This window comes from Notolepis coatsorum, assembly GCF_963971535.1.
Source record: "Notolepis coatsorum genome assembly, chromosome: 2".
Lineage (NCBI taxonomy): Eukaryota > Metazoa > Chordata > Actinopteri > Aulopiformes > Paralepididae > Notolepis > Notolepis coatsorum.
Window position 1 is genome coordinate 64,662,678 of NC_140166.1, and position 27,039 is coordinate 64,689,716.

At 43.1% G+C, this 27,039-nt stretch overlaps 2 protein-coding genes across 2 annotated transcripts in view; one reads left to right on the forward strand and one right to left on the reverse strand.

Moving 5' to 3' along the window:
- ddx21 (DEAD (Asp-Glu-Ala-Asp) box helicase 21) overlaps window positions 1–21,889 on the forward strand; it is a 39,594-nt gene extending 17,705 nt beyond the window's left edge. The window contains exons 7-16 of the mRNA XM_084308933.1: window positions 1,629–1,814; window positions 2,048–2,193; window positions 4,701–4,850; window positions 5,967–6,128; window positions 6,864–6,983; window positions 8,274–8,347; window positions 8,683–8,842; window positions 16,666–16,800; window positions 17,049–17,093; window positions 19,731–21,889. Of these exons, the coding sequence (XP_084165059.1) occupies window positions 1,629–1,814; window positions 2,048–2,193; window positions 4,701–4,850; window positions 5,967–6,128; window positions 6,864–6,983; window positions 8,274–8,347; window positions 8,683–8,842; window positions 16,666–16,800; window positions 17,049–17,093; window positions 19,731–20,042 (1,490 nt within the window). The 3' untranslated portion in view covers window positions 20,043–21,889. The remainder of the gene's footprint in view (window positions 1–1,628; window positions 1,815–2,047; window positions 2,194–4,700; window positions 4,851–5,966; window positions 6,129–6,863; window positions 6,984–8,273; window positions 8,348–8,682; window positions 8,843–16,665; window positions 16,801–17,048; window positions 17,094–19,730) is intronic.
- Window positions 21,890–23,501: 1,612 nt separating this feature from the next.
- Window positions 23,502–27,039, reverse strand: part of chs1 (chitin synthase 1) — a gene marked incomplete at both ends in the record, with an annotated part of 46,510 nt that continues 42,972 nt past the window's right edge. Inside the window, 4 exons of the mRNA XM_084308199.1 lie at window positions 23,502–23,567; window positions 25,294–25,360; window positions 25,881–25,960; window positions 26,719–26,856. Of these exons, the coding sequence (XP_084164325.1) occupies window positions 23,502–23,567; window positions 25,294–25,360; window positions 25,881–25,960; window positions 26,719–26,856 (351 nt within the window). The remainder of the gene's footprint in view (window positions 23,568–25,293; window positions 25,361–25,880; window positions 25,961–26,718; window positions 26,857–27,039) is intronic.

Genomic DNA, 27,039 nt, shown 5'->3' on the forward strand with positions numbered 1-27,039 from the left:
TGATGATCGACCCAGCTCAAGCCAGTCCCTGTCAATCATCTGATTTGTGGATAAACTTCTGTATTGCTTTATTTGATTTTTCTGGATTATCTACCACAAACCTGGACGTTATTGCCATAAAACAGAAAGCAGTTAGTTTCTCTACCTTTCTGTGAATGTCTAGCAAAAAACGGCCTTGCAATCGGATGAAAAATGGCAGAGAAATTTACATTATAAAAAAGTAACTGTACTTACAGTAGATTTCATTCACGGTTTTTGCTGCACGCCTGGTGATACTAAATCCAGATTGAACTCTGCCATTGGAAAGGGGAGATTTGGCCCGATCCGTAGATGTGCGACTTGGCCACATTAAGGTCATTTATAGGCCTGATATTCTATAATCATATTTCAAATAGCATGTGTCCGGATGGCAGAATTCAGTACTGTATCTACAAAACCTGTTTAATCATCTTCCCTTTATTAATTTGCTTAGATTTTTTGGACATGCGATCTCAAGAAGGTGCTGAACGAGCTCCGTGGCAGTTTTTCATGCCTAGTCATTTTTAGCATGATGTTATTCAAGCGCAAGGGCCTGTCTCTCCCTCTCTCTCTGTACATCCAATGATTTGAAGTAGCGTTACACTATAAAAACTAACTGGATAGTTGATGATAAATATTGTAAAATCATTAAGTCTGCTATAAGCTATTCCCCCTCTCTCTTGTGTGCATGTGTATACCGGTACATTTACTATAGGCTACTCTTTTTTTTATTTTTTACATGGATTAGGCTAATTCGTTTTAACAATCCTGATTCCTGAGCCTATTTTATTCAAAAGGAAGATATTGATTTAAATAATAGCCTATATATAATAAATAAATTTTAATTGCATCTCCGGTGCTGGCACAAGCACTACCATAGCATGGAGTGGAGAGATAACACACAATACATATAATAATTAATGGAAATATACTAAAAAGCTATTTATGGCTGGTAAAAATCTCTGGCTGGTAGTTTTTTTTTTTTTTTTTTTTTTTTTATAAATCTAAAGCTAAAATTGATGTGGATACTCATTAAACATTTTGAAATATTCAATTGCAAATATAATCAATTGTTGTAAATTAATGGTTTATATTAATCGACTAATCGATAGAATAATCAACTGATGAATCGATAACAAAATAGTCGTTATTGGCAGCCCTAATGTAAATACTATGTGCTGCTGAGACCAACAAGGACCACAATGGAAATAAGTCAGACTTTTTTGTGCTATCCTTTATAATTTTAGGATGCATGACTTATTGTAACATGTACTGTATTCTACTCATTGAGCCTTAGTTAGTGCCTCCACCCCCCCATATCTAATCCCGCCATATCTTTTATTGATTATCATTATTTTTATTAGCTTTATCTTTTTCTCCCATCCCAATTTAGTCGTTATGCCAATTCCCTTCCTGGTCAATGCCCTACTGTCGGCCTGAGGAGGGTGTGCTGTAGACTATCACATGCCTCCTCCGATACATGTGGAGTCGCCAGCCGCTTCTTTTCACCTGACTGCGAGGAGTTTCACTGGGGGAGCGTAACACATGTGCGGAGGTTCACGCCATCTCCCCCAGCCGCACCTAATCCCTCCATGTCTCCTTTGTTTCAGTCGATGCCATCTATAACGGTATAGACGTGTTGGTGGGGACTCCCGGTCGCATTAAAGACCACCTCCAGAACAACCAGCTGGACCTGTCCAAGCTGAAACACGTGGTTCTGGATGAAGTGGACCAAATGTTGGACATGGGGTTCGCAGACCAGGTTGAGGAAATCCTGGCTGCCTCCTATGAGAAAGGTGAGCGGGGATCCATGTTTTTACTGGTGACTCTGCGAGGTCTGTCCTCCAGATGTTAATGGATGGTTTTGGGTAAGAATTAGTTTGAGTTAGTTGCTGTATGCGTCTAGAGAATGTGTCTTGAGAACCATTCTACGCTATGTTTTGATTTTAAGATTTAGAAAGGATGGCTTACTTTAGGGCTGGAGGTAAAAGTGATAAATAATTCTCTCTCTCTCTCTTCCTCCCTCCAGACGGTGAATCGAACCCTCAGACGCTGCTCTTCTCGGCCACCTGTCCTTCCTGGGTGTATAACGTAGCTAAGAAGTACATGAGGGCAGAGTATGAGCACGTTGACCTGATAGGCACGAAAGACACGAGAGCTGCCACCACTGTGGAGGTACGAATATTTCCAAGTCCATATCGATGAATGTATGTTGGACTATGTTCAAGTTCAAGTTATTGCCACACGGCCAGGCCGGTGGAATTTTCATGCACGGTGCAGCTGGTAGCTGCGACAATACACCACATAAAAGACACAACGGAACAGTACAGTACAGAAATACACCACCTTAAAAAAATACACGACGGAACAGTACAGTATGGAAAAATACAAACATCAGGTGCGACTAGGGATGTCCGATATTATCGGCCGATATTGGCATAAAAATGTATCGGAAAATATCGGTATGTTTATAAAAAAAAAAAATATATACTTTTATTTACCCAGGCAAGCAAGTAAGAACAAATTATTTTATTTATTGTCAAAGTATGCATAATGTTGTGTTAATAATTACACGACAAGAGATGTAATGTTAATTACCTGAAATGATTAGGGATGCTCGATATTGGCTTTTTTACCGATACCAATATACCGATATTGTCCAACTCTTAATTTCCGATACCGATATCAACCGATACCGATATATGCAGGGTTTCTCCCCCCCCCCCCCAAAAAACAGAATAATTTCAGGTAATTAACATTACATATCTCTTGTTGTGTAATTAACACAACATTATGCATACTTTGACAATAAATAAAATAATAATTTGTTCTTGCTTGACTGGGTAAATAAATGTTAAATAAATGTAAAATATTATTATATATTTTTTTTAAACCGATACCGATATTTTCCGATATCACATTTTTATGCCAATATCGGCCGATAATATCGGACATCCCTAGAAATTATTCCGTTTTTTGGCGGGGGAAACCCTGCATATATCGGTATCCGTTGATATCGGTATCGGAAATTAAGAGTTGGACAATATCGGTGTATCGGTAAAAAAGCCAATATCGAGCATCCCTAGGTGCAACGTAACAAAAAAAACAGAGAACATAACAAGCATGGGGTGAAGATTAGGAGGAGTTGAGCAGCTGTATGGCCTTGGGGAAGAAACTGTGGTTGAACCTCACTAGGGATGCACCGAAATTTCGGCCACCGAAAGTTTTCTGCCGAAAATGGCAAAAAATGTCCTTTAGGCTTTTGGCCGAAAGAGTTTTTTCACCGAAAATATATCACCGAAACAGAAACAACCTGTAACCTAACGCGTGTTGTTGTGATGATGTCGCGCTGTCGGGAGTCGCGCTGTTTCTATGTAAACTCTGCGCGCAACACGTCCAATAAATGCGTCTTTAACATGCTTTTATATCCTTATTTACTATATGCCCGTCGCGGTTAATCACTGAGTGATCTAATATGCATACCGTAATTCCTCTAATAGTAACCCCGGCTTGTATTTGTTTCAACTGTAGCGGGTACCAGGCTTGTATAAGAGGGAGGCCTATATTTCAAATTTTCAAACGGATCATAATGAATAAATCAACATTTTGTGTCAGTTTGAACCCAGTAAAATGTACTGGGTTCATTTATTGAAACCAAGTACTGTATGAAATAGTAAACAGTGCAATTACAGGTGGTCACTGGTCATTTCAACGTTTTCAAAGTGAAATCAAGTAACTAGCTCAGTATGCAGCTCAGTATATTAGTAACCCGGCTTGTATTAGGAGGCCGGCTTATAATTGCTTAGTTCAAGACCGCACCCGGCCATTAATAGACACCCGGCTTGTATTTGAGACCCGGTTACTATTAGAGGAATTACGGTATTATTCAGAGCGAGAGGGGGGGGGGGATTGTGTTTCTCACATTGACGCCGTCTGTCTGTCGCGCGTCTACTGTGCCAAAGTCAAGAGAGCACATCATCTGGGGACTAGAAAGGTGCGCTCAGTAGAGCACAGATGTCCGCTGCGGCAGCCAGAGAAAAGATGGAATTAATGTACTGTATGCATTCAGAAGTGCTGAATAAATGTTTTATGGACCCATAATAGTGATTATTTATTATTTAAGTTAAGTTTTGCCATAATCATATATTTTTCCATAATCATAATGTTCCACAACATTGGTAAAAGAAATTCTATTCTATGATCATTTTCGGCCTTTCGGTTTTCGGCCAACTGTTTTCTATTTTCGGTATCTGTTTCGGCCAAGAATTTCCCATTCGGTGCATCCCTAAACCTCACAGTTCGACTGCCCAGTGACCTGAACCTCCTACCAGAGGGGAGGCGTTGGAACAGGTGGTGAGCTGGGTGCAGAGGGTCACTGATGATTTAGTTTGCACGTGTGATGGTGTTTGTGTAAGGAGTCCAGTGTGGGGAGTTTGCAGTTGATCATTTTGGATGCCCTTTTTATGACCCTATCCAGAATGTAGATTCTATTCTCATGACCCGTCATGCATTTCCTACCAAAAGGGCACAATGCAGATTCAAGATTGCTAGCGTGCTAACCTCTTTCTCTTTCTCTCTCTCTCCTCTCTCTCTCTCTCTCTCTCTCTCTCTCTCTCTCTCTCTCTCTCTCTCTCTCTCTCTCTCTCTCTCTCTCTCTCTCTCTCACACACACACACACCCAGCACCTAGCCATAGCATGCCACTGGACTCAGCGAGCAGCAGTGATTGGTGACGTGGTCAAGGTCTACAGCGGCAGCAACGGCAGGAGCATCGTCTTCTGTGAGACCAAGAGGGATGTTAACGACCTAACCACAAACTCCTCAATTCAACATGTACGCACACACTCTCTCTCTCTCACGCACACACATTTAGTTAGAAGGGGGGGCGGGGGGGGGGCTCTCATTACATGGAACGTTTTCCCACAGCACAACAATAGGATCCAGGTTAATTGGCGGCTAGGTGGTGTAGTGGGCAAGGCACTCGCCACCAATGTGGAGACGCTGGGTTCGCGTGTTCGAATCCAGCTCTCCATATTGTTTTCAGTTTAGCTGGTCGTCCGCAGTAATACACATTGGCCGTATTACGGGGAGGGAAACTGAAGGGTGGGGATCGAACGTTGTGAACAAGCGACTCCTACAAGTCGGTTGGTGCGCCTGCGCAGTAGAATCAGGAAGTGTCGGGGGCAGCGTGAGCCTCCCACGCGTTACTCCTCGACACTGAGAGATCGAGCTGCGCAGGTGAAAAGATGCGACTGCTGTTACCTCAAGTACCGGAGGGGACTTGTGCTATGTATGACTTAGTCCACATTGCAGCCGGCTTGTGGGAGGCAAGAAACAGCGTTCGTGACAGGGGAGGGTTGAATTGGATGATACGAAATTGGGATGGGAGAAAATATAGAAAAATGGGAGAAAAAGTGGATAAAAAAAAAAAAAATGATCCAGGTTAATTGGTGAAATTCCCCTTTTTAAGAGGAACGTCATAAGTTCTTTCTGTGCCCCAGGATAGTTCAGTCGGTATTTGTGACCGCACACAGCGAAGTCGACCGGAATTCGGCTCGCAGCATTTCGCCTGGGATCAAAAAAAGCTTTTTTATAATTTTTTTTTTTTATACATTATCACAGTTTGAATGTTTAAGCACATGTTTACTATAAAAGCTAACGGTTATAGTATCTATAAAGGTAACATTACTTTGTATAAAGTCATGTTGTTCTGAGACTTTGTCTCACCGCTGTCCTTCTTGCAGTGGAGAGGAGTTAAATTTACATTTGAATGAAGGCTCGTGCCTCGAGTTTCGAGTGACGTCCATAAATACAAGAGCACATGGGCTTGTTTACAATTTTCATTCATTTGATACTCCTCACGATGGATGCACAAACTTTAGCAGCTGCACTCAACAACACTTTAGTTGAAGCCAACGGTTGCATAATAATGATCATCTTTTATTGCAGAGTGCCCAGTGTCTCCACGGAGACATCCCACAGAAGCAGAGAGAGCAGACACTGAAGGGGTTCAGGAAGGGCGCCTTCGAGGTGCTGGTGGCCACCAACGTAGCTTCCCGCGGCCTGGACATCCCAGAGGTGGACCTGGTGATCCAGTGCTCTCCACCCAAGGTACTGTGACCAACCTGGCTACCGAGATCCATGGCAAACTAACATACAAAGACTAGGCAAAACCATAGAAACACTAGGCAAAACCATAGAAACACTAGGCAAAAACCATAGAAACACTAGGCAGAACCATAGAAACACTAGGCAGAACCATAGAAACACTAGGCAGAACCATAGAAACACTAGGCAGAACCATAGAAACACTAGGCAGAACCATAGAACGATTAGATTAGATTGTACTTTATTGTCATCATATTTGCATACAACGCGATGTGGGACTCAAACTTAAGGTGCATTAGTGGAAGCAAATATAAAAAAGTAATAAAAGAGAAACGTAAAATACTATACAATAAAACAATGTTACAATACTGTACAATATACAAAAGACTAGGCAAAACCATAGAAAGACTATACAAAACCATAGAAGGTCTAGGCAAAACCATAGAAGGTCTAGGCAAAACCATACAAAGGCTTGGCAAAACCATACAAAGACTAGTCAAAGCCATAGAAGGTCTAGGAAAAACCATAGAAGGTCTAGGCAAAATCATAGAAAGACTATACAAAACCATAGAAGGTCTAGGCAAAACCATAGAAGGTCTAGGCAAAATCATAGAAAGACTAGACGGTAGACATCCAACCTGGACACACTCTTTGTCTTTTGTAGTGGTGTGTTGAGCCATTCTCAAAATAAAACCTGTCTTGTCTTTTTATCTACCTGTCTCCGTCCCCCTCTCTCAGGACGTGGAGTCGTACATTCATCGTTCGGGGCGTACAGGCAGAGCTGGAAGAACAGGAGTGTGTATCTGTTTCTTCCAGAGGAAAGAAGAGGACCAACTACGATATGTAGAACAGAAAGCAGTAAGTGCCTCTACTTTCTGTAGAAAACAAAGCTGTAAATTCCTCTACTTTCTATAGAAAACAAAGCTGTAAGTTCCTCTACTTTCTATAGAAAACAAAGCTGTAATTTCCTCTACTTTCTGTAGAAAACAAAGCTGTAAGTTCCTCTACTTTCTATAGAAAACAAAGCTGTAAGTGCCTCTACTTTCTGTAGAAAACAAAGCTGTAAGTGCCTCTACTTTCTATAGAAAACAAAGCTGTAAGTGCCTCTACTTTCTGTATAAAACAAAGCTGTAAGTGCCTCTAGTTTCTATAGAAAACAAAGCTGTGAGTTCCTCTACTTTATAATTGATCCGTTTCCTCTAGGGGTGATTTGATTGGAGAGGGGTATCACTGTTGTTACTCTATCTCTCCTCTCCTCACTATCTCCATGCATGCATACAGAGAAGGTCATTCAACAGCTACTGCTCTAACTCAAATGACAGATGATTGGCTGAGAGGAAATGGGTGCTATGGGTGCTGTCTTGCTTGATCTTTCATGGGCATTTGACATTATTGCTCATGAGTTATTACTGGGAAAAAAATAGAATCTTATGGCTTTGTTCAGTCCAACTCATTATCTTGGATAAAGAGTTATTTAACTAATGGTAAACAAACCGTCTTTTACAAACTGGCAGTTATTCAGAAGTTAAGTGTGAAGTTGTCTCAGGCCATTGCTTTATACCATTTTCACAAATTACTTACCACTTATCCAATATTTCTATGTATGCGGATGATTTAACAATATGAGTTAGATTCTTTTTAAATGTAGAATTGCAATCGGTGGTTAAATGGATAAGAAATAATAAATTGGTCCTGAATGTTTCTAAGACAAATGGCACAAAACTATAATTTGTATTTGGTTCAAAACACCAGCAGGGCTCTACAGTGTGAGCATTTCACTCTCATTTGCCCCTAAACATTTATTTGTGCGAACCGGAAAAATCATTTAGGAGCACGGTATGCGAGTAATAGTTTTGCCTAGTGGGCGCGTCAACGCGCAATTGTCATTTCATAATAGACACAGAGCAGCGAGGACCACCTCTGTAACAACAAATCTCACGAGTCACGCTGTTTCTATGTGCAACGAAAACTCGGCGAGCAACGGGTCCAATGGTCTAACATGCTTTGCATCCTCTCCATTCACTAACATGTTTCACTAACACGTGTTGTGTCTGCTAGCTTAGTGTTTCTGTTTCACTAACACGTGTTGTGTCTGCTAGCTTTATTGTTTCTGTTTCACTAACACAAACTTGTCTTTCTCCCTCCCAGGGCATCACATTCAAACGTATCGGGGTTCCTACCGCCAATGACATCATCAAGTCCTCCAGTAATGATGCTGTCAAGTGAGTGACCAACTGACCATGACAACCCTCAGTCAAGAGCATTTGTTTTGCCACTCGGCATAGCGCTGGCAGGCGGTGTTGTCCTGGATGTTTAAATACTACCGCTAACTACTTTACCACTTGAACCAATATACGAAGACTAGGCAATACCATACAAAGACTAGACAACCATACAAAGACTAGGCAAAACCATACAAAGACTAGGCAAAACCATACAAAGACTAGGCAAAACCATACAAAGACTAGGCAAAACCATACAAAGACGAGGCAAAACCATACAAAGACGAGGCAACACCAATTTTCCATAACATGTGCCCTTTAATTTTCCCACCCAGATTCCTGGACGCTATTTCAGCCACATCGATTGGTTACTTCAAAGCATCTGCAGAGAAGCTGATAGAGGAGCGAGGAGCAGTGGACGCCTTGGCTGCTGCCCTGGCCCACATATCAGGAGCTGGAGGCCTGGAGCAGAGGTCCCTGCTGAACTCTGATGCTGTAGGTTCTATATATCTGTGTTCTATAGAGCAGAGGTGGTCCCTGCTCAACTCTGATGCTGTAGGTTCTATATATCTGTGTTCTATAGAGCAGAGGTGGTCCCTGCTCAACTCTGATGCTGTAGGTTCTATATATCTGTGTTCTATAGAGCAGAGGTGGTCCCTGCTCAACTCTGATGCTGTAGGTTCTATATATCTGTGTTCTATAGAGCAGAGGTGGTCCCTGCTCAACTCTGATGCTGTAGGTTCTATATATCTGTGTTCTATAGAGCAGAGGTGGTCCCTGCTCAACTCTGATGCTGTAGGTTCTATATATCTGTGTTCTATAGAGCAGAGGTGGTCCCTGCTCAACTCTGATGCTGTAGGTTCTATATATCTGTGTTCTATAGAGCAGAGGTGGTCCCTGCTCAACTCTGATGCTGTAGGTTCTTTTTTTTTGATCAAATTTTTTTTATTATTAATTACATGAAACAGGACAACACAATAACCACAGTAACAAAAAACATAACTTCACAGGAGAATAACAAACAATAATAATACAGAGTAATAAATTATAAAGACAAAAAGAAAAAGAAACCGCGTCCAACCTATCAAATATAGATGGCTACTTCAATAACAAAAAGGGTCTTCAAAACATGGCAACCTTTCCCCACCTTTACAAAGTGGAGTGACTTAAAAGACAGGTCAATTCCAGCCTGCCCTACCCCGATCACCCGGGCCGTGGATATCTCAAGATAAATCACATCCAATAGAGTTAGGGACCAGTTAATCATTGTAAGCTTCTCAGGCTCCTTCCATCTCATTGCTATTAGCTTCTTCGCTGCTGTGACGCCCGCTAGGACAACCCTTTTCAGTTGTACGGACGCGGGTAGTGTCGTTATATCGTTCAGGAGTAGCGTAACAGCTGTGAATGGGATAGTTAAGCCACACAGATCTGAAAGTTTGTTCGTTATTGACCTCCAGAAGCGGGCCACTGGTGGGCAATCCCAATACATATGCATATAAGTGCCAGTGGCCTTTTGAGAACACAAAGTGCACCGAGAGTCGGTTATCAGTCCCATAGCATATAGCTTCCTAGGTGTAAGATAGGTCCTATGAATATAATTAAAATTAATTTGCTGGTGATTGGGGTTGTGGGAAGATAATGCCACATTTGCCCAAACATCATCCCAGTCAAACTCGGGGTCCAACTCCGGGATATCCACACGCCAGATTGTATCCAATGATAAATTTTTATACGTGGATTGAATTAAGAGCGTATAAAAGTCGGAGACAAACCCTCTGGATGTCGTCCTGTCCACTGAGCCTGAGGAAGGGGTGTGGGTGCAAGGCTTGAGCCCACGGTACGCCATGCGCCCTCAGTGCTGACCTTAGTTGAAGGTAAAGAAAGAAGGACTCGCCGGGAAGATCATAAAATTCTCTTAAGTCCTGAAACGCACGGAGGCCGTTCTTATCATAAATATCCTCCAGAGTATGCACTCCCCTCCTTTGCCATTGAGGAATATTAACCGGCTTGTGTCCAACAAGTAATTGCTGGTTATTAAAAATTGGAGAGTCCAGGTGCCATGGGCATTTAACCCCACACGACCTCTGTACATTACGCCACGTTTGGATCACGTGAGTTATGATCGGTCCATACCTCAGCCGGCATTTCGAAATAGAGACAGTGGAGTACACTACATCCTGCAATCTTAGCGGAGATACCGCCGCCGCTTCTAAGGAGCGCCACGATACAGCCTCTACAGGGTCTAGCCAGCACATCAGAGGTCTCAGTGAAAAGGACCAGAAATAAAGTTTAAATCAGGGATTGCGAGGCCCCCATCTTGTTTTCTACGTTGAGTAGTAGCCCTTTTGATTCTCGGGCGTTTGTTATTCCAGATAAACTTAGATACCATCGATTGTACCTTGCGCCAGTGGTCTATTGGAGGGGGCAGGGGGAGCATTGAGCTAATAAAATTTATCCTAGGCAGGATGTTCATTTTGATTATGGAAGCCCGGGCTTGTAAGGAGTTAGGAAGGGACGACCACCTGTCTAGATCCTGGCGTATTTTATCATAAGTACCCGTGAAGTTGTACTTAGTAGTTTGGTTCAGCGTGGGGTTCATGGACGACCGGGAGGGGTCGTCCATGAAAATCAGCAGGTCATCCGCATAGAGAGCAATTTTGTGTGGAGTATTATTGACCATTATGGGGACGATGTCCTCCGATTGCCTAATAAATTGGGCCAAAGGTTCGAGGGAAAGCGCGAACAGTCCTGGGCTCAGAGGACAACCCTGTCTAGAAGATCTGGAGACTGGAAAGAGTGTGGAACAGTTTTTGCCTGTCAGTATCATCGCAGACGGCGAGGCATACAGGACTTTAATCATATGAATAAAACTCTTCCCAAGACCCATGACCTCAAGTACCTTCCACAGGTATGACCACTCAAGTCTGTCAAACGCCTTCATGGCATCCAAAGACAGAACTGTGGATGGAGTTGTATTGTCTTTACTGTTATCGATTACATGCAACAGCCTCCTAAGATTATCTGCAGCCAGACGCCCCGGGATAAAACCAGTTTGATCGCAGTGTACCAATACAGACATAAATCTCTGCAGGCGACGGGCCAGCACCTTGGCAAACACTTTTAAATCGGCCCCGAGAAGACTCAAGGGTCTATAGCTACCACAATCATTGGGATCTTTGTCCTTCTTGAGAAGTAAAGAAATCAACGCCATATTGACATCTCTTGAGAACTCCCCTTGTTCGATAGCGTAATTGATCATATCGAGCATCAATGGACCCAGTTGGTCCCAGAAAGCTAAATACACTTCGGGTGGAATACCATCCCAGCCTGGTGCCTTACCCCTCTGCATTTCAACAATCGTCTCCCTCAATTCCACGAGAGTAATCGGTCTCCCCAGTTCCTTGGCCTCTTCCTCAGAAATGTGGGGTATCTCAAGCCCGCCAATGAACGATTCAAATTTAGAGTCATCAAGATTACCCTCTGAGCTATATAACTGTGAGTAAAACTCTTTAAAAGTGTCATTGATCTTTTTCGAATCAGTAGTGACTGCACCCTGGCTCGTCCTAATCGAGGGGATATCCGAGAAATGATCATTTGAGCGTATTTTCATTGCCAATAGATGGCTAGGTCTGGAGCCGTGAAAATAGTAATTTTGTCTTGTCCTATGTATCAAGAACTCAGACTGTTTAAGTATGGAGTTTATTTCTTTTTTGACTATCTTACGTTGTGTGTTTAGTCGTTCATTATAGTTAGTTTGCAAGGATGCGTATAGGTCCGCATATAATGATTCCAGTCCTTCTAGCTTTTTTGACCGGGATTTTCGCAAATTGGAGGCAAATAGTGTGACATGACCCCTGATAAATCCTTTCAATGCGTTCCACAGGACCCTAGGGTCATCTACTGTGCCAACGTTGATCTGCAAAAATTCAGCTAGTTTACTCCTAAACTCAGAACAGAAGTCATCGTTCTTTAGCAAGGTCGAATTAAAACGCCATCTGGGAGCTCTTGCGGAGAGCCTGCCAAAGGTTGCCGTAAGGAAAATCCCCTTGTGGTCTGAGAGAGCCAAGGGAACCAATGAGACATCGAAACTATCAAACATATTAGGGGACGCGAATGCATAGTCAATTCGAGAGAAGCTTTTGTGTCTGGCTGACAGGTGAGAGTAATCTTTGAGGGTGGGGTTGGATAAGCGCCAAAGGTCTGTGAGCCCCGTGTCCTTGGCCCACATCCTAAGGGCCTTAGAGGCCCGTTTTTGGTCGCTCGTTTCAGAGGGCCCGGACCTATCCATCTCCGCATCCCAGCACGCATTAAAATCGCCACCCACAATGAGAGCGTATCCATTAAGTTCCAACATATTCTTCGTGATTGTATTATAGAACGCTGAATCAAATGTGTTAGGAGCATACAATGCTATTATAGCCATCTTCCTATGCAAGAATTCAACTTTTGCTATAGTAATCCTTCCCTCCGTGTCCGACCATACATCCAAGACTTTGATATCAAGGTTACGTCTTGTAACTATGACTACTCCTTTTGTCTTATCATCGGCTGAGGATGAGGAGATAACGTGATATTGCCGATTTGCCAGTCTTGACACGTCACCTACCAATAAATGCGTCTCACTAAGGAGAGCAAGGTCAATATTTCTCCTCTTCAATAGCCAAAGGACACTGGCACGCTTGTGTGGGGCGTTAAGCCCTCCTGCGTTCCAAATTAAAATATTCAATTTAGCCATGGTCGAGCTCGTCTAAATGCGTAGAGAACATACCAGTGCAGCCAGGCTGAGTACAGAGGCGCTGATCCAGGCGGGCCCAGACGGTCAATCCCAGGAGTTCAGAGGAGGAACAATTACACACATATAAGACAACAGTACATAAAACACATAAAAATACCACCCCAGCTACAACCCCCCCTCCTTCTACTCTAAACCCTAACCCACCCGTCCTATTATAAGCCCCCCTATACCCACTCTCCAATCCCCACCCTATGCCCCATCCACTGAGGATGGTCATCTTCCTATCACTTCCCACTAGAGACATGGATCCAATAAGACGCTCCCCACTCCAACCCCCCTCTAGATAAACCCCTGAGTAAACCCCCACTAGTCCAATAAACACAAATAATAATAAAAATAAAATTCAATAAAGATATCGGTCGAAAACCACCTGAGCCCTGGCCCCAACATAAGACAACCATAATGGTAAAAATAGCCATTATTAAATAATAACTCCACATCAACCTGCAACCATCTATTTCCGAATCTGCGCTTCAACGTCGCAATGTTATAGCCCAAATGGGTACAGGAAAATTCAAAACAAAATTAAATTAAAGCATCCCAGCCGATCCCAGTCTAAGGCAGGATCGGGTCACAGGTTAATTGTGCAAAATTGTGTGAACAATGTCAATTAAACAATGACAATAATAAAAAGGGAAAAAAGGGGTTATGGTTAAAGTGCACCCCTGAAGCAGTCCCTCTGATCAGGCACAACGGCTGAAATGACATAACCTATGTAAGAATCGACAATAATAGGAAAAGGAAAAAGAGGGTTATGGCTAAAGTGCAAGCAAAGTTAAACCTGACCCAGCCTGTTATCACATATTTATGTATATTCGTTCGAGAGCCAACGTGAACCTTGGCCCTAACATGACAGCTATAATGGAAAAATTAGCCATTATTATATAATTACTCAACATCAACCCTGTGACCATCTACCTCGTAGTCTGCATATTAATGTTGCAACATTATAGTATAAATGGATAAAGGAAAATTCAAAACAAAATCAAAGCATATCAGCAGTTAGTCTAAGGTAGGATCGAATCACAGTTAAATTGCTCATTCAAATGCCATTAAAACAGCGACAATAATAGGAAAAGGAAAAAGAGGGTTATGGCTAAAGTGCAAGCAAAGCTAAACCTAAGCCAGCCTGTTATCACATATTTTATGTATATTCGGTCGAGAGCCAACGTGAGCCTTGGCCCTAACATGACAGCTATAATGGAAAAATTAGCCCTTATTATATAATTACTCAACATCAACCCTGTAACCATCTACCTTGGAGTCTGCATATTAATGTCGCAACGTTATAGCACAAATGGATCACGGAAAATTCAAATCAAAATTAAGGCATATCAGCAGTTAGTCCAAGGTAGAATCGGATCACATTTAAATCGCGCATACAGATGACATAAAAACAGCGACAATAAGAAGAAAAAAAAAGGAAAAGAGGGTTATGGCTAAAGTGCAAGCCATATAGCCATAAAGTGCAAGCCATACCCGACCAAACCTGTTATCATATATTGTATATGCATATTCAACCGACCTTGGCTTCTACTATTGGATCCCAAAGCTCAAAACAACCTGGATATAAAAATAAAAGCATACCAGAAGTTAGTTAAGGACCCGATCACTCTTGAATTGTGCAAACCAATGTCACTTTGAACAGCAACAGCAACCAAAATACGTAACCATTAACGGGTCTCGAATGTCTCAGCGCAGACGATAGACGAAGCCCGCTCAGCTAGCCCGAGGCTAGCGCGTAAGCTAGTGATGAATCCGGATAGCACGTTAGCCTATTATGTACATTGTTCAGCTAGCTCGTTAGCTTCCAAAGAGGCGATACACAAGTACGACCATGAGGTCAGCTTTAGCAAGTAACAGAAGTCATTGGGAAGCCCCGCTAGTTGGATGGGCAGTGGGCAGTTAGCATGTCTGGGCATGACAGCAAGTATTTGTGAATAGTCTGCCTAATCATTGTATATAGGCCCACACCGCCAAGTCACTCACCCGACATAGATATTAAGCAACAGCCCCGGGTATCCCCGCGAGATATTCCTTCGCTTTAGCCAACGACCAAAATGAACGCTGACCATCGACCTTCTCCAATACAGATAATTTCACGGGAGCGAATAACGTGGGCCTCAGGCCTAGTTTCCATAGCTTAGTCAGGACCACCTTGTATTCGCCTCTCTGTGCTTGAACCTCCGGCGTAAAGTCTTCGAAAATGGCCACTTTGTGATCGCCAAGCCTCAGATTACCCCTTCTGGTACGAGCCGACCGCATGATGAGTTCTCTCTGCTGAAGCCTGTTCAGCTTGACTATGATGGGCCTCGGCTCTTTGTTCACGCCGGGAGAAAACCTGCCCGCTCTGTAGGCCGACTCACAGACAGGAGGCGAAGGGAGGACGTCCGTCCCTAGTATTTTCTGCAGCAGTTCGGGCATGGTCTCAGAGAGACGGCCTTCACCGCTGGCCTCCGGTACTCCAACAATCCTGACGTTGTGGCGTCTATCCCGGGACTGCATCTCCTCCATTGCCGACTGTAGTTTGTTGACTTCAGCCTGCCTAGCCAGCAGGGCGGATTCGAGACCCGCCATCTTCTCGCACTGTAATGATACCTCCGTCGTTAGCATGGCTAGTTCGTTAGCATTAGCCGATGAGGCAGCGTGAATCGACTCCATCTTGTCTGTCAGCGGGACCACCGCCAGCCGTATCTCTTCCGATATCTCACGACGGAGGTTGACACAAAAATCCGCCAACACTTTCTTCTGTGCTTCAGCGACGCGTGCCTCAGAGTCTGCGTGTAGCTTGGTCATGACCAAGAGCACAGCTTCGCTTATTTCCCCGACACCGGACGACGATGCGGCCAGGCCCGGTGGTGGTGGTTTGCTGGTTGGGGCGCTCATGGCTCTAGTTTCCACCCCCGTCATCGCAGAAAGTAAAAAAAAAAGGCGATGACAGTATACTAAACACGACGACCTAGCAAACAGATAAAAAACAAATAAAAATAAAATAAAGACTAATGGGGAGAAACGTATATTCAGCACGGTAGAGGGGAGCTCATGTGAAACACGTCTACTCCATGATCGCTCAGCTCCGCCCCCCTGATGCTGTAGGTTCTATAGATCTGTGTTCTATAGAGCACTTGATCAACACGGTGCTATCAAAATTCAGCGTGCCTGCAACGCATGACACATTTTGCTCACCATTAGTTCACTTGTTTACCCGAGTGAATCTTTCTGAGAGCAATACTGTTCCATTCCTCCTTACTGCTTCTCTCTCTCTCTCTCTCTCTCTCTCTCTCTCTCTCTCCTCTCAGTGCATAAGGTTGCAGCTAAATTGAGAATGCTCCGTCTCTCTGAGCGAGATCAAATAAATGATTCATAATTGTGCGATTTGATTACTGCTAAAAAATGTCAGTATTCATATTCTGACAATATTCATCCTGGATTAATTAAATAAACATACATTTGATAGTATTTCCAACCGTTGTCGAGCGTAGCGTGACGTAATGTGACGGCATGCCGTGGTCTGTGTTTGCAGGGCTTCGCCACGCTGCAGCTGGTGTGTTCTCAGGAGATGCACAACATGGGTTACGCCTGGAAAACCATCAAGGAACAGCTGGGAGAAGACGTCGAGAGCCACATCCACAGAATGGTCTTCCTTAAAGGAAAAATGGTATTGTATACTCACTCACTCACTCACTCACTCACTCACTCACTCACTCACTCACTCACTCACTCACTCACTCACTCACTCACTCACACTCACTCACTCACACACCTACACACACACACCTCTGTGTTTGTTTTATTTGTCTATACCCATACAGCTAGTGGAACAGAACAAGAGTCCGTCTGTCCTATATGGGGAGAATGGTATATTTACACTCCCACTGTCTGACTGTGTGTGTTTGTGTCCCACAGGGAGTGTGTTTTGACGTCCCAACTGCCAAAGTGAAAGAGTTCCAGGTGAGACATGACATAGTGTAACATGATGTAGTGCGACATGACAGTGTGACATGACATAGTGTGATCGAGTGACATGATGTGACCTATTAGGCATTTTATCATTCAGCCCTAGGGACTAACGACACCTGACCGCTATCGCTTTGAATGGGAAGTCATTCCTGTCCAATAATCTCTAGCATATAATTTATCTTTAATATCCGAAGTCGCTGGTAAATGATTGACGACACAGAATAGTTATTCTGTTCAAAAAGGAAATTTCTACATGGAGAGATGCCTTTTCCCCACTTAGACCTGCTTCTACACATGTGCCATCCAGTGGTTACCATGGCAACTACTCACACTCACTCACTACTTTAGCAGAGATTGTGATTCATCTCACATTTCACCCCAAAATCCAGTAAGTTATCATTTTGCTCAGCATAAAATCACATCACATTGAATTATTTTCTCTGAAAATGTTTTTTAGTTTAGTTGCTGGCTGCCATCTTTAGTGTTATGGATGAAACTACTGCCGTGATCTGTCTGCTCCTTTTTATATAGCAGACTGTCTCTGCTCTACTCATTGAGCTACACAGGGAATGGAACCCCTAACCCTGGCAGTGTTGGTGCCATGCTATTGAGCTACACAGGGAATTTAACCCCTAACCCTGGCAGTGTTGGTGTCATGTTTTTATATACAGCCAGAGAGATCACCTTCACCATCACTCTTTCCACTAGGTGGCATTAATGCGTAGAGTTCTAAGCACTCGCCTACCACCGCAGAGGCTCAGCTGTACCTCCGGCTCCGTCAGTCGTCCCTACGAATACAATTGTCAGTGTTCGCGGATGGGAAGCCGGTGGGGCACGAGTCCTGGTTGTTGCAAACAGCGACTCCTGCTGGTCGGTCGGGGCGCCTGTTCAGCAGGGAGGGGATCTGGGGGAGATAGCGTGAACCTCCGCACGCGTTACGTTCCCCCCAGTGAAACTCCTCGCGGTCAGGTGAAAAGAAGCGGCTGGCGACTCCACATGTATCGGAGGAGGCATGTGATAGTTCTACACACCCTCCCCAGGCCGACAGTGGGGCAATGCGCGCAACGACCAGGAAGGGAACTGGCATAACGACTAAATTGGGGGATGGGAGAAAAACATATAAAACTAAAAACAAGACTCCAAATGCTCCTTATGTACAAATGGGGATGAGGGGACATTTATGCACATGTACTGGGACTGCCCACGAGTTAAGATATTCTGGAAAGAAGTGACCCAGCAATTATCAAATCTCTTAACTCTGAATATACCTGTACACTCCTCTGTATTACTGCTGAATTATGTTTTTGAGTGTGCAGTACATCCACAGCTAAAGCGATTGGTTTTATCGGGTATCACAGTGGCTAAAAAGCTGATAGCATCACGATGGTTTCAACCGGAAAAAATGTGCCGTAAGGTCTGGATTCTTACATATCTCGATGTGATTTATCAAGAAATATCTACAGCAAGAATTTTGGGTCTCAATGAATCCAAAATGACAATGTGGTTAGAAGTGGTGGAGAGAATAAAAGCTAGCATATAATGGTAGTGTCTGGTTAGGAGCGAGGGATAATGGATGGATTATCCAATGGGGGGTCCAGGAGGGGGGGGTACGAGCTAGAGCATATGCGTGTAGGGTATTAGATAACAGGTATTAGGGGTATATCCTGTATAAGACATTTAACTAAATGGTGATTTCATTGGATGTGCACTGTTAATTAATGCTTGTATATCTTATCGTGTGTTGTCATGTTTGTTTATAATATGTTTGTTTAAAAAAAAAAGAAAAAAAAAAACGTTTTCTGAATTAGCCTCCAATGCAGTGGGAACTAGGGTTGCAAATTGTAAGCACGTTCCTTACTCGATCATTGATAACGTTAACGATCGATTAATTGTAACTAAAGTAATAATAACAATTTACCAAACAATAACAAATTTATTTGTTTCCTCAATGTAATAAGAGACCGACAACATTAGGGCTGTCTTAAATACTTCAAAGCTTCGTTCGATGGGCATCATGGCATTCGAATATGAAAATAAAATTCGATTATGAAAAAAAGAATTATATTTGTATAAATGTTTTTGTGCAAAAAAACTACAACAAGCAATGCTGTTTGTTATTTAAGATGAGGTCGGACTCGGCACTGACAGATTTGTGTTCATTGTGCTGCTTTTATAAAGCCTCAACTGACGGCTTACAATATTTCATGAAGGCAAAGTATTTAGTTTGTCTAAGATTTAAAAAGGTTTAAACTTTACAGCACTGACAAAGTTGAACAAAGTGTAGTACCATCCGGAGAGACGATAGCGGGTGGTATTTTCCCTGTTCGAGTTCAGACAGATCCCCACTGGTAACATGAGGCTAGATTGATGAAAATTGAATGGAAATTGATAATAAAAAAAATAACGATCAAAAACTAGATCTCTCGTCTCTCTGGCACTCAACGGTTGGCATGAACTAACGAGAAATCTCGTCGTTGGCACTCAAAGTGTTAACGATGGCTAGTTAGCTCCGTGGCTACTACAGACAAACGCAGCTGCGCTTTACAGGAATTTAAAATGGACATTATGGGATGCTGTGGTTATCTTGGTAACCTGACTCCTCCCATTCCCCCCTCTCTCCTCCTACAGGACGCCTGGACAGACGATAACCGTTGGCAACTGACCGTTGCCATGGAGCTCCCAGTGCTGGAGGAGAGGCAGGGTGGTGGTGGTGGTGGTAACCGTGGCTCCGGTGACCGAAGAGGAGGAGGTGGTTTCCGGGGTGGTAGGGGGCGGGGCTTTGGAGGTGGTGGTGGCGGCGGCGGTGGTGGTCGTGGATACGGGTCCCGGGGCGGTGGTGGTGGTTACGGAGGAGGCAGAGGAGCAGGAAGAGGAGGAGGAGGAGGAGGAGCAGCAAGAGGAACGCACAAACGCGACTTCAGCGAAGCCTTTGATTATTAAAAACCCTGCCTCTGGGCTGATCTAATTGGCTGCCAGGCCTGTCTGTCCCGCTGGGGAACACTTTTATTGGCTGTCAAAAGATTTTTGGAGGGGGTGGGGTGGGTCTTCCCTACTGCTACTTCAGTGTCACTCCTCTTACCAGTAAGTAACTGAGAGGCAGGAGAGGAGAGGACAACTGGGACACTTTGTGTTTCAGCAGCAGTCACTAATGACGACCTCACACAGCAACACCTCCTCTAAAATATGTCCTCTTAACAGGAGACTTTTAGTCCAGTCTGCTAAGATATCATGTCATACTCGACTTTTAAGAATTCTCTTAAAGATTTTGATTGTCCAATCATGTAAAAAATGTCCCGGAGAGGAGACACTTGTCTCTCTATGTCCTCTGCTCTCCAGCACTATCTGACACTGCAGTTTGGGAATGACTCCATATGTGTTGATGATGTCGATTTCCTACCTGCTCCGACAGCCGAGGGCTGCTAAGGGGTTAAAAAAAAAACACACCGCTCAGTTTGTGTATGAACGCAGCCTCTGGCTCTCCTGGCGGCCATTTTGTGATACCTGACGCACGTGTCTTTTCCGACGACGCTTTACTTGAAACCACGTTGACAACGCGCGGTGTCGCCCAGCGGAACACTCGTTACCTAATATGAAATGAAAGACGAGACGCCTCGGGTGCGACCGGTACGCTCCGACTCCGGTGCTATGAAAGTGTTTTAAACCGGGTGTCAAGTAAAATGTTACTTTTTCTTTATACTGGATGTTTGGGGGGTTTACCTACCATACCAGGCAGTGATCAGGCAGGCGACTTTGAAACCTTGACGGCCAGCTAGTAGGGGTGTAAAGCTATCCGTACCGAACCGTTTCAGTGTGTACCGTACCGTACCGAACGGCTGTGTACTAGTGTACCGAACGAATACAACGGTATGTTAACCACATTAACGACTGTTTTTTTTCCCCCACCATCTAATATGTCCAATATAGAATATTCGTCGACAGCCCTACAAGTACAATTAGTTACTGCACCACTACATCACCCCTGAGTGGAACATGGAAAGCCAAACTCCCCCCCCCCCCCCCCCACTGTACCGAAAACCCGTACCGAACCTTGACTTCAAAACCGAGGTACGTACCGTACCGTGGTTTTTGTGTACCGTTACACCCCTACCGGCTAGTGATTGCGGTTGGGTTATTGTACCGTAGACAACGTGCACTTGTGGCCGTTTAGGTGGCGTGTGCCACCGGGGCTTCGGCTCGTCTGTGTGATGGCTGCCGTGGGGCACCGTCTGGTCCGTGGTTCTAGAACAAGTGATTCTCTTGTGGGGGAAAAGAACGTCTGCTTCTCGGTTTTGTGTTTTCACACAACGTTGTCTTTTCAACCATTTTTTGCAAAATGTTCACTCTGGCGACACGGCGGCCTGTTTTTTTCACACCTAACCGTGTGAGCCTGTCCAATCAGCTGTGGGGTCCGTGTGAGCCTGTGTCCAATCGGATGTGAGGTCCGTGTGAGCCTGTCCAATCGGCTTTGTGCAGGAGGCTCATTCTGTTCCAGTCCACGTCCATTTGCCCACTGATTGGACAAATGAGCGACTATCTCTACAGTAATATGCACGTTTCATAGACTGCTCACAAACTCGCCCCGCAGAGAAGTAGGAGCGGCTAAAAAGAGGGCAAACCTCCGTCTTTTTCTTCCGACCAGCTTCTTTTTGAACCATGAATCGGACGGTACTCTTCACTCGTCTCTCCCCCAAAACTATATTCGATGATTGCCTTGCAATTGCCTCTTGTCACCTTTTGTCCATTCATTTGAATGAGTTGTTCATTAAAAACTGATCTGAGAACAGAGAGCCCGTTTGTGTCCGCTCTTCTTTCCTACTGGGCACAGGGGTTTATTCAAGTACAGTGATGGTGTGAAAGTAGACTTAACTTTTTAGAGGTTATGTACTTCATACTGTATTTACATTTGAGGGAACTGGATACTTTTATTTTGCTACATATTTACAGCAGATATTAACTTTTTATTATAATGTATTTCTAGAGCACCTCTGCTTTTAGATGGAGATTGCCAGGAAGTGTGTAACATGGAACTCGCTGAACTCTCACAGAACTGAAGGATATGGTTGGCTTTCATTGTGATTATAAACGGGATAATTAAGTATGTAATACACCTTCAATTATGTCCTTTAAAGTGGTGTTTTGTTTCAAAGTTCTGTTGGCCTATTTGGTGAAACGGATGAGGCCTTTTCCTAGACAGAGTGGTCGGAACTCTTTATTTCTCACAGATCTCTCTCGTACACGGTACTCTCCTGTGACTCCGAGTTAAAATCTTTACCAAATCCGGACATCTGCGACCAAATTAGTTTGAAATGGGTGCAGTATACAGAGTATCACAAATGACCACAAAATGAGTTAATGCAGTGAGTCTTTTCTGTATAAGGAAACCAAACCTTTATGGCTCCGGTCCTCGTTTTCCACGGACAGACGGTGAATAAGGCTGCACAGACTGAAATTAAATGATTCAACTTTTTCCAACTCATTTTTGGTTCCTATTCAAAAGAGAATAAAATAATATTGAAATTGAACATTCAATATGTTATGGGGAAAATAATACAAGTATAGGTAGCACCGGTTCGTTTACTTCCTCTTTGGGCAGAGATGTTTGACAGTGGAACATCATCCAACTCTGCATTAGGAGAATGATATAATTTGGGTTGGCGTTATATTTCCTCTCACCCTGTTTGAAATAATTACCATAGCAACCAGTCTTAACACCTGAGGCACTATAAAACCAGTGTTCTCTGTGGCAACCTGCATGATGGGAAAGAGAACAATGACACGGAGTCTGCTTGATGGACGGACCACACAAGACAACGTTTACAGTCAACTTTACATTATAGGTCACTACATGAACAGAATATGCCCCACATTTTTATTAAATGTATTACAATTAATTACAACCAATAAACATTGACACTATCAAGCAGATACACGTATTAAATAGATCAAAATAGGTAAAACAATTTCAAGTTTTGAACATTTGAAATTTAATGCATTGACCCCAATATCAAATACATGAATCTCTTAAACTCATCACCATAGGTGACTCAACTTATAAAATATGAATTACAATAATGTAGCAACAAAATTAATGTACATTTTATTTACAAAGAAGATGTAAGAAGCCTACTATTCAAAACTAGCAACATTTCTATTATTTCTTTTTTAATACTGTGAAAAAGCACTGGTTCAAGTGCTAGATTTACACTGAACAATCTTATTTACAGCCCAGACTGGTCTTGTCATGGCTGTCTGAACAGGATTTGCCTGGCTGCTTTTGCATGCCAGCTAAATGCATCATGTTAACGTAGCCTTACAGGTGGTTGTTACTTGGGTTGAATGCTATTGGATACAGGCGTTGGCTGCCATTGTTGTTGTCGTTAGTCAGTCGGTTGTCAGTGGTTACAGGTCATCACTGACCAGTCCAAGGGCATTCTGGTTCTCTATAATCTCATCTTCATCATCCTCCTAGACACACACACACACACAGATTATTGCAGACACATGTCATGCTAATCAAGTTTACAGTCTCATTTATTCAGTGAACATGAACTGTGTCTCTTAAAATCAGATTGTGAGCCACTCCCACTAAAGTCAGATTGTGAGCCACTCCCACTAAAGTCAGATTGTGAGCCACTCCCACTAAGGTAAGATTGTGAGCCACTCCCACTAAAGTCAGATTGTGAGCCACTCCCACTAAGGTCAGATAGACCACTGCACTTCCATGTTACATTGAGCTCATGGGAGAGAGCGGGGGGGAGAAAATGAATGAATGTGGATGTACTAGGGCTGTGGGGGCGCTGGAGACATGATCCAATAGACCTTTATACGCCGGAGTCTCCTGAACACGGAGAGACCAATCCCACAGGTAATAGAAGACATAAATACAGGCAATAAAGGTAGAAAAGTAAACAATATAATTAACTCTGAAAATACGGTTCTGAGCAAGTAGGCAGTGTGATCAAAGGTGCAGGTGAGGGTCTGTATGCCCCATCAGTTATATTATACATTACAATAAATATGGTTACAATAAACACTAGAATCTATAGAATAAATGTAACCTCAGGGCGGCTACGTGGCGTAGTGGGCAAGGCGCTCGCCACGAATGCGGAGAAGCTGGGATCGCCTGTTCGATCCCAGCGCTCCACATTGCTTTCAGTTTAGCTGGTCGTCCGTACTAATACACATTGGCCGTATTAGGGGGTGGGAAACTGATGGGTGGGGATCGGGCGCTGTGGACAGCGACTCCTACAGGTCGGTTGGTGCGCCTGCGCAGTAGAATCAGGAAGTGTCGGGGGCAGCGTGAGCCTCCCACGCGTTACTCCTCGCCACTGAGAGATCGAGCTGCGCAGGTGAAAAGATGCGACTGCTGTTACCTCAAGTACCGGAGGGGACTCGTGCTATGTATGACTTAGTCCACATTGCAGCCGGCTTGTGGGAGGCAAGAAACAGCGTTCGTGACAGGGGAGGGTTGAATTGGATGATACGAAATTGGGATGGAAGAAAAAATATAGAAAATGGGAGAAAAAGTGGATAAAAAAAAAGAATACTAGTAGCAGTAGTTGGGGTAGTGGTATTAATGAGTAGTTGTAATGGTAGTCTAGTCGTATTATACCAGTAGTAGTTGTAATAATAATAGTACCTACTAGTAGTAATATAAGTATACTATGAGTAGGTAAAGTATAGAGTATACACCGGTGCAGTATACACAAGGTTCCCTAACTGGCGTTTATGCGCTGTAGTCCGTGCAGTTTGGGTGGGAGTCAGACATTCCTACCAGCAGGGCTGCTGCCTTAGTGCAGCCTCTTCTAGAATCAGGGGTTCTCAAACTTTTTCATACCGTGACGGTGACCCCATTTTATTTAGGATTTTTTTTTGGGGTCCCCACACTTAATGTATCGCGTAATTTCAACGTCGAATTAAGGAATATCAAAATAAAAGCACACGTTGAACTTGATCATGCATATTTATTAGAATCTTATTACAGCACTATGTTATCAATACGCATTTATAAAACGAGGCATATTTAGCCAGAATATGTTGCCAGAACATACATTTATTATTTTATTTATTTATATATATTTGTTTTACTTGCCAATGCGCGACCCCACTGTCACCTACCCGTGACCCCAATTTTGGTCGCGACCCTTAGTTTGAGAACCACTGCTCAGAGGGTAAACCTGCATCTACTCACCTCATCCCTCTCCTTGTAGTCCTTCTCTGTGCTGCGGTAGGACACCACGTGGATCAGAGTGTAGACCCTGCAGGGTGGCAGAGAGAGGGAGAGGCATGGTACAGGTGGAGTTGACGACCGCAGTGCTCTCAGGATTTCTTTATTCTAGCCACGGTTTGTCAGTGTAATTAACAACCCTCTTTAAAAACACAACTATTCAGGGACAGGGAACTTCAGAAAGAGATGGCGTGCAACACAAGTTAGTATGTTGTATTTTGTATCATCGTTATTATTTATTGTAATGTTGCATCAGCTAAACTAAAGTGACCGTTTCCCTCATAAACCTGATGTAAAATGATTATGTTTTATTTGTCATTGTCAAAGATTCTGGCTTGGTCACATCAACTATTTACTATATATGGGAGCCAGCTGACACTTCTTGAAACAACAACAAAAACAACAACAATAATAAATGCTACATTGGAGATGCAAGTGTGACGTAGAAGCAGAGGACAGAACCAACTGCAGAGCAAATCAACAACCCACAGGGAATCTGTCTTGGCTGTGTGCGCGTGTGTGTATGTGAGTGTATGCGTGTGCGTGTGTACCTGTGGTAGAGCATGGCCAGGAACTGGATAACCAGCAGAACAGCAAAGGAAAGCAGGAACATCAGGCTTAGAGGCTCCACCTAGTGGTCAGAATAATAACGGGATGCTGAAACGTTATGGTAAGAGATTGTTGTTTTCAAATAAATGATTAAATTAACAACCTGCCTAACAAACACCAATCAGTTACAGTAGAGTAGATACTGAGGTGGTTTGAGCCAGGTACAGTAGAGACTGACCATCCATCTCTCTAATCTATCTATCTATCTATCTATCTATCTATCTATCTATCTATCTATCTATCTATCTATCTATCTATCTATCTATCTATCTATCTATCTATCTATCTATCTATCTATCTATCTATCTATCTATCTATCTATCTATCTATCTATCTATCTATCTATCTATCTATCTATCTATCTATCTATCTATCTATCTATCTATCTATCTATCTATCTATCTATCTATCTATCTATCTATCTATCTATCTATCTAACTAACTAACTAACTAACTAACTAACTAACTAACTAACTAACTAACTAACTAACTAACTAACTAACTAACTAACTAACTAACTAACTAACTAACTAACTAACTAACTAACTAACTAACTAACTAACTAACTAACTAACTAACTAACTAACTAACTAACTAACTAACTAACTAACTAACTAATCTATCTGAAAGGGACACACAGAAAGACATTGATACCATAAAGATTAAGTGATTCTCAACTTCCAACACCAGTCCCTTGAGGGGCATTGGTGTTCAGCTGAAAATGAATGCAAGACAAGTAAATGGCGCGATGTCATTGTCCATCTCTATCTATGTCTCCACCTTGAGGAACTCTCCAGACTGTGTGCCGTTGGGAAAGACTTTGGGGATCTTGATACTGAGGACATCAGTTCCTATGGCCTGCAGGAAGAAGGTGGCCACCACCCACAGGACGTTGATGATGAAATACAGGAAGACGGCCTGAAGAAAACAAACAGGAAATCAACCTCAGTCATTAAAACCCTGCTAATGTTGGCATATTTACATTTTTTTTTATTTGTATTCATTTATAAATGTATAACTGTTGATTGATATGCACTGTCCCTGATCAAATAAACTGAGTAAACTAAACTAAACAGACATATACTATATATATAGACAGAC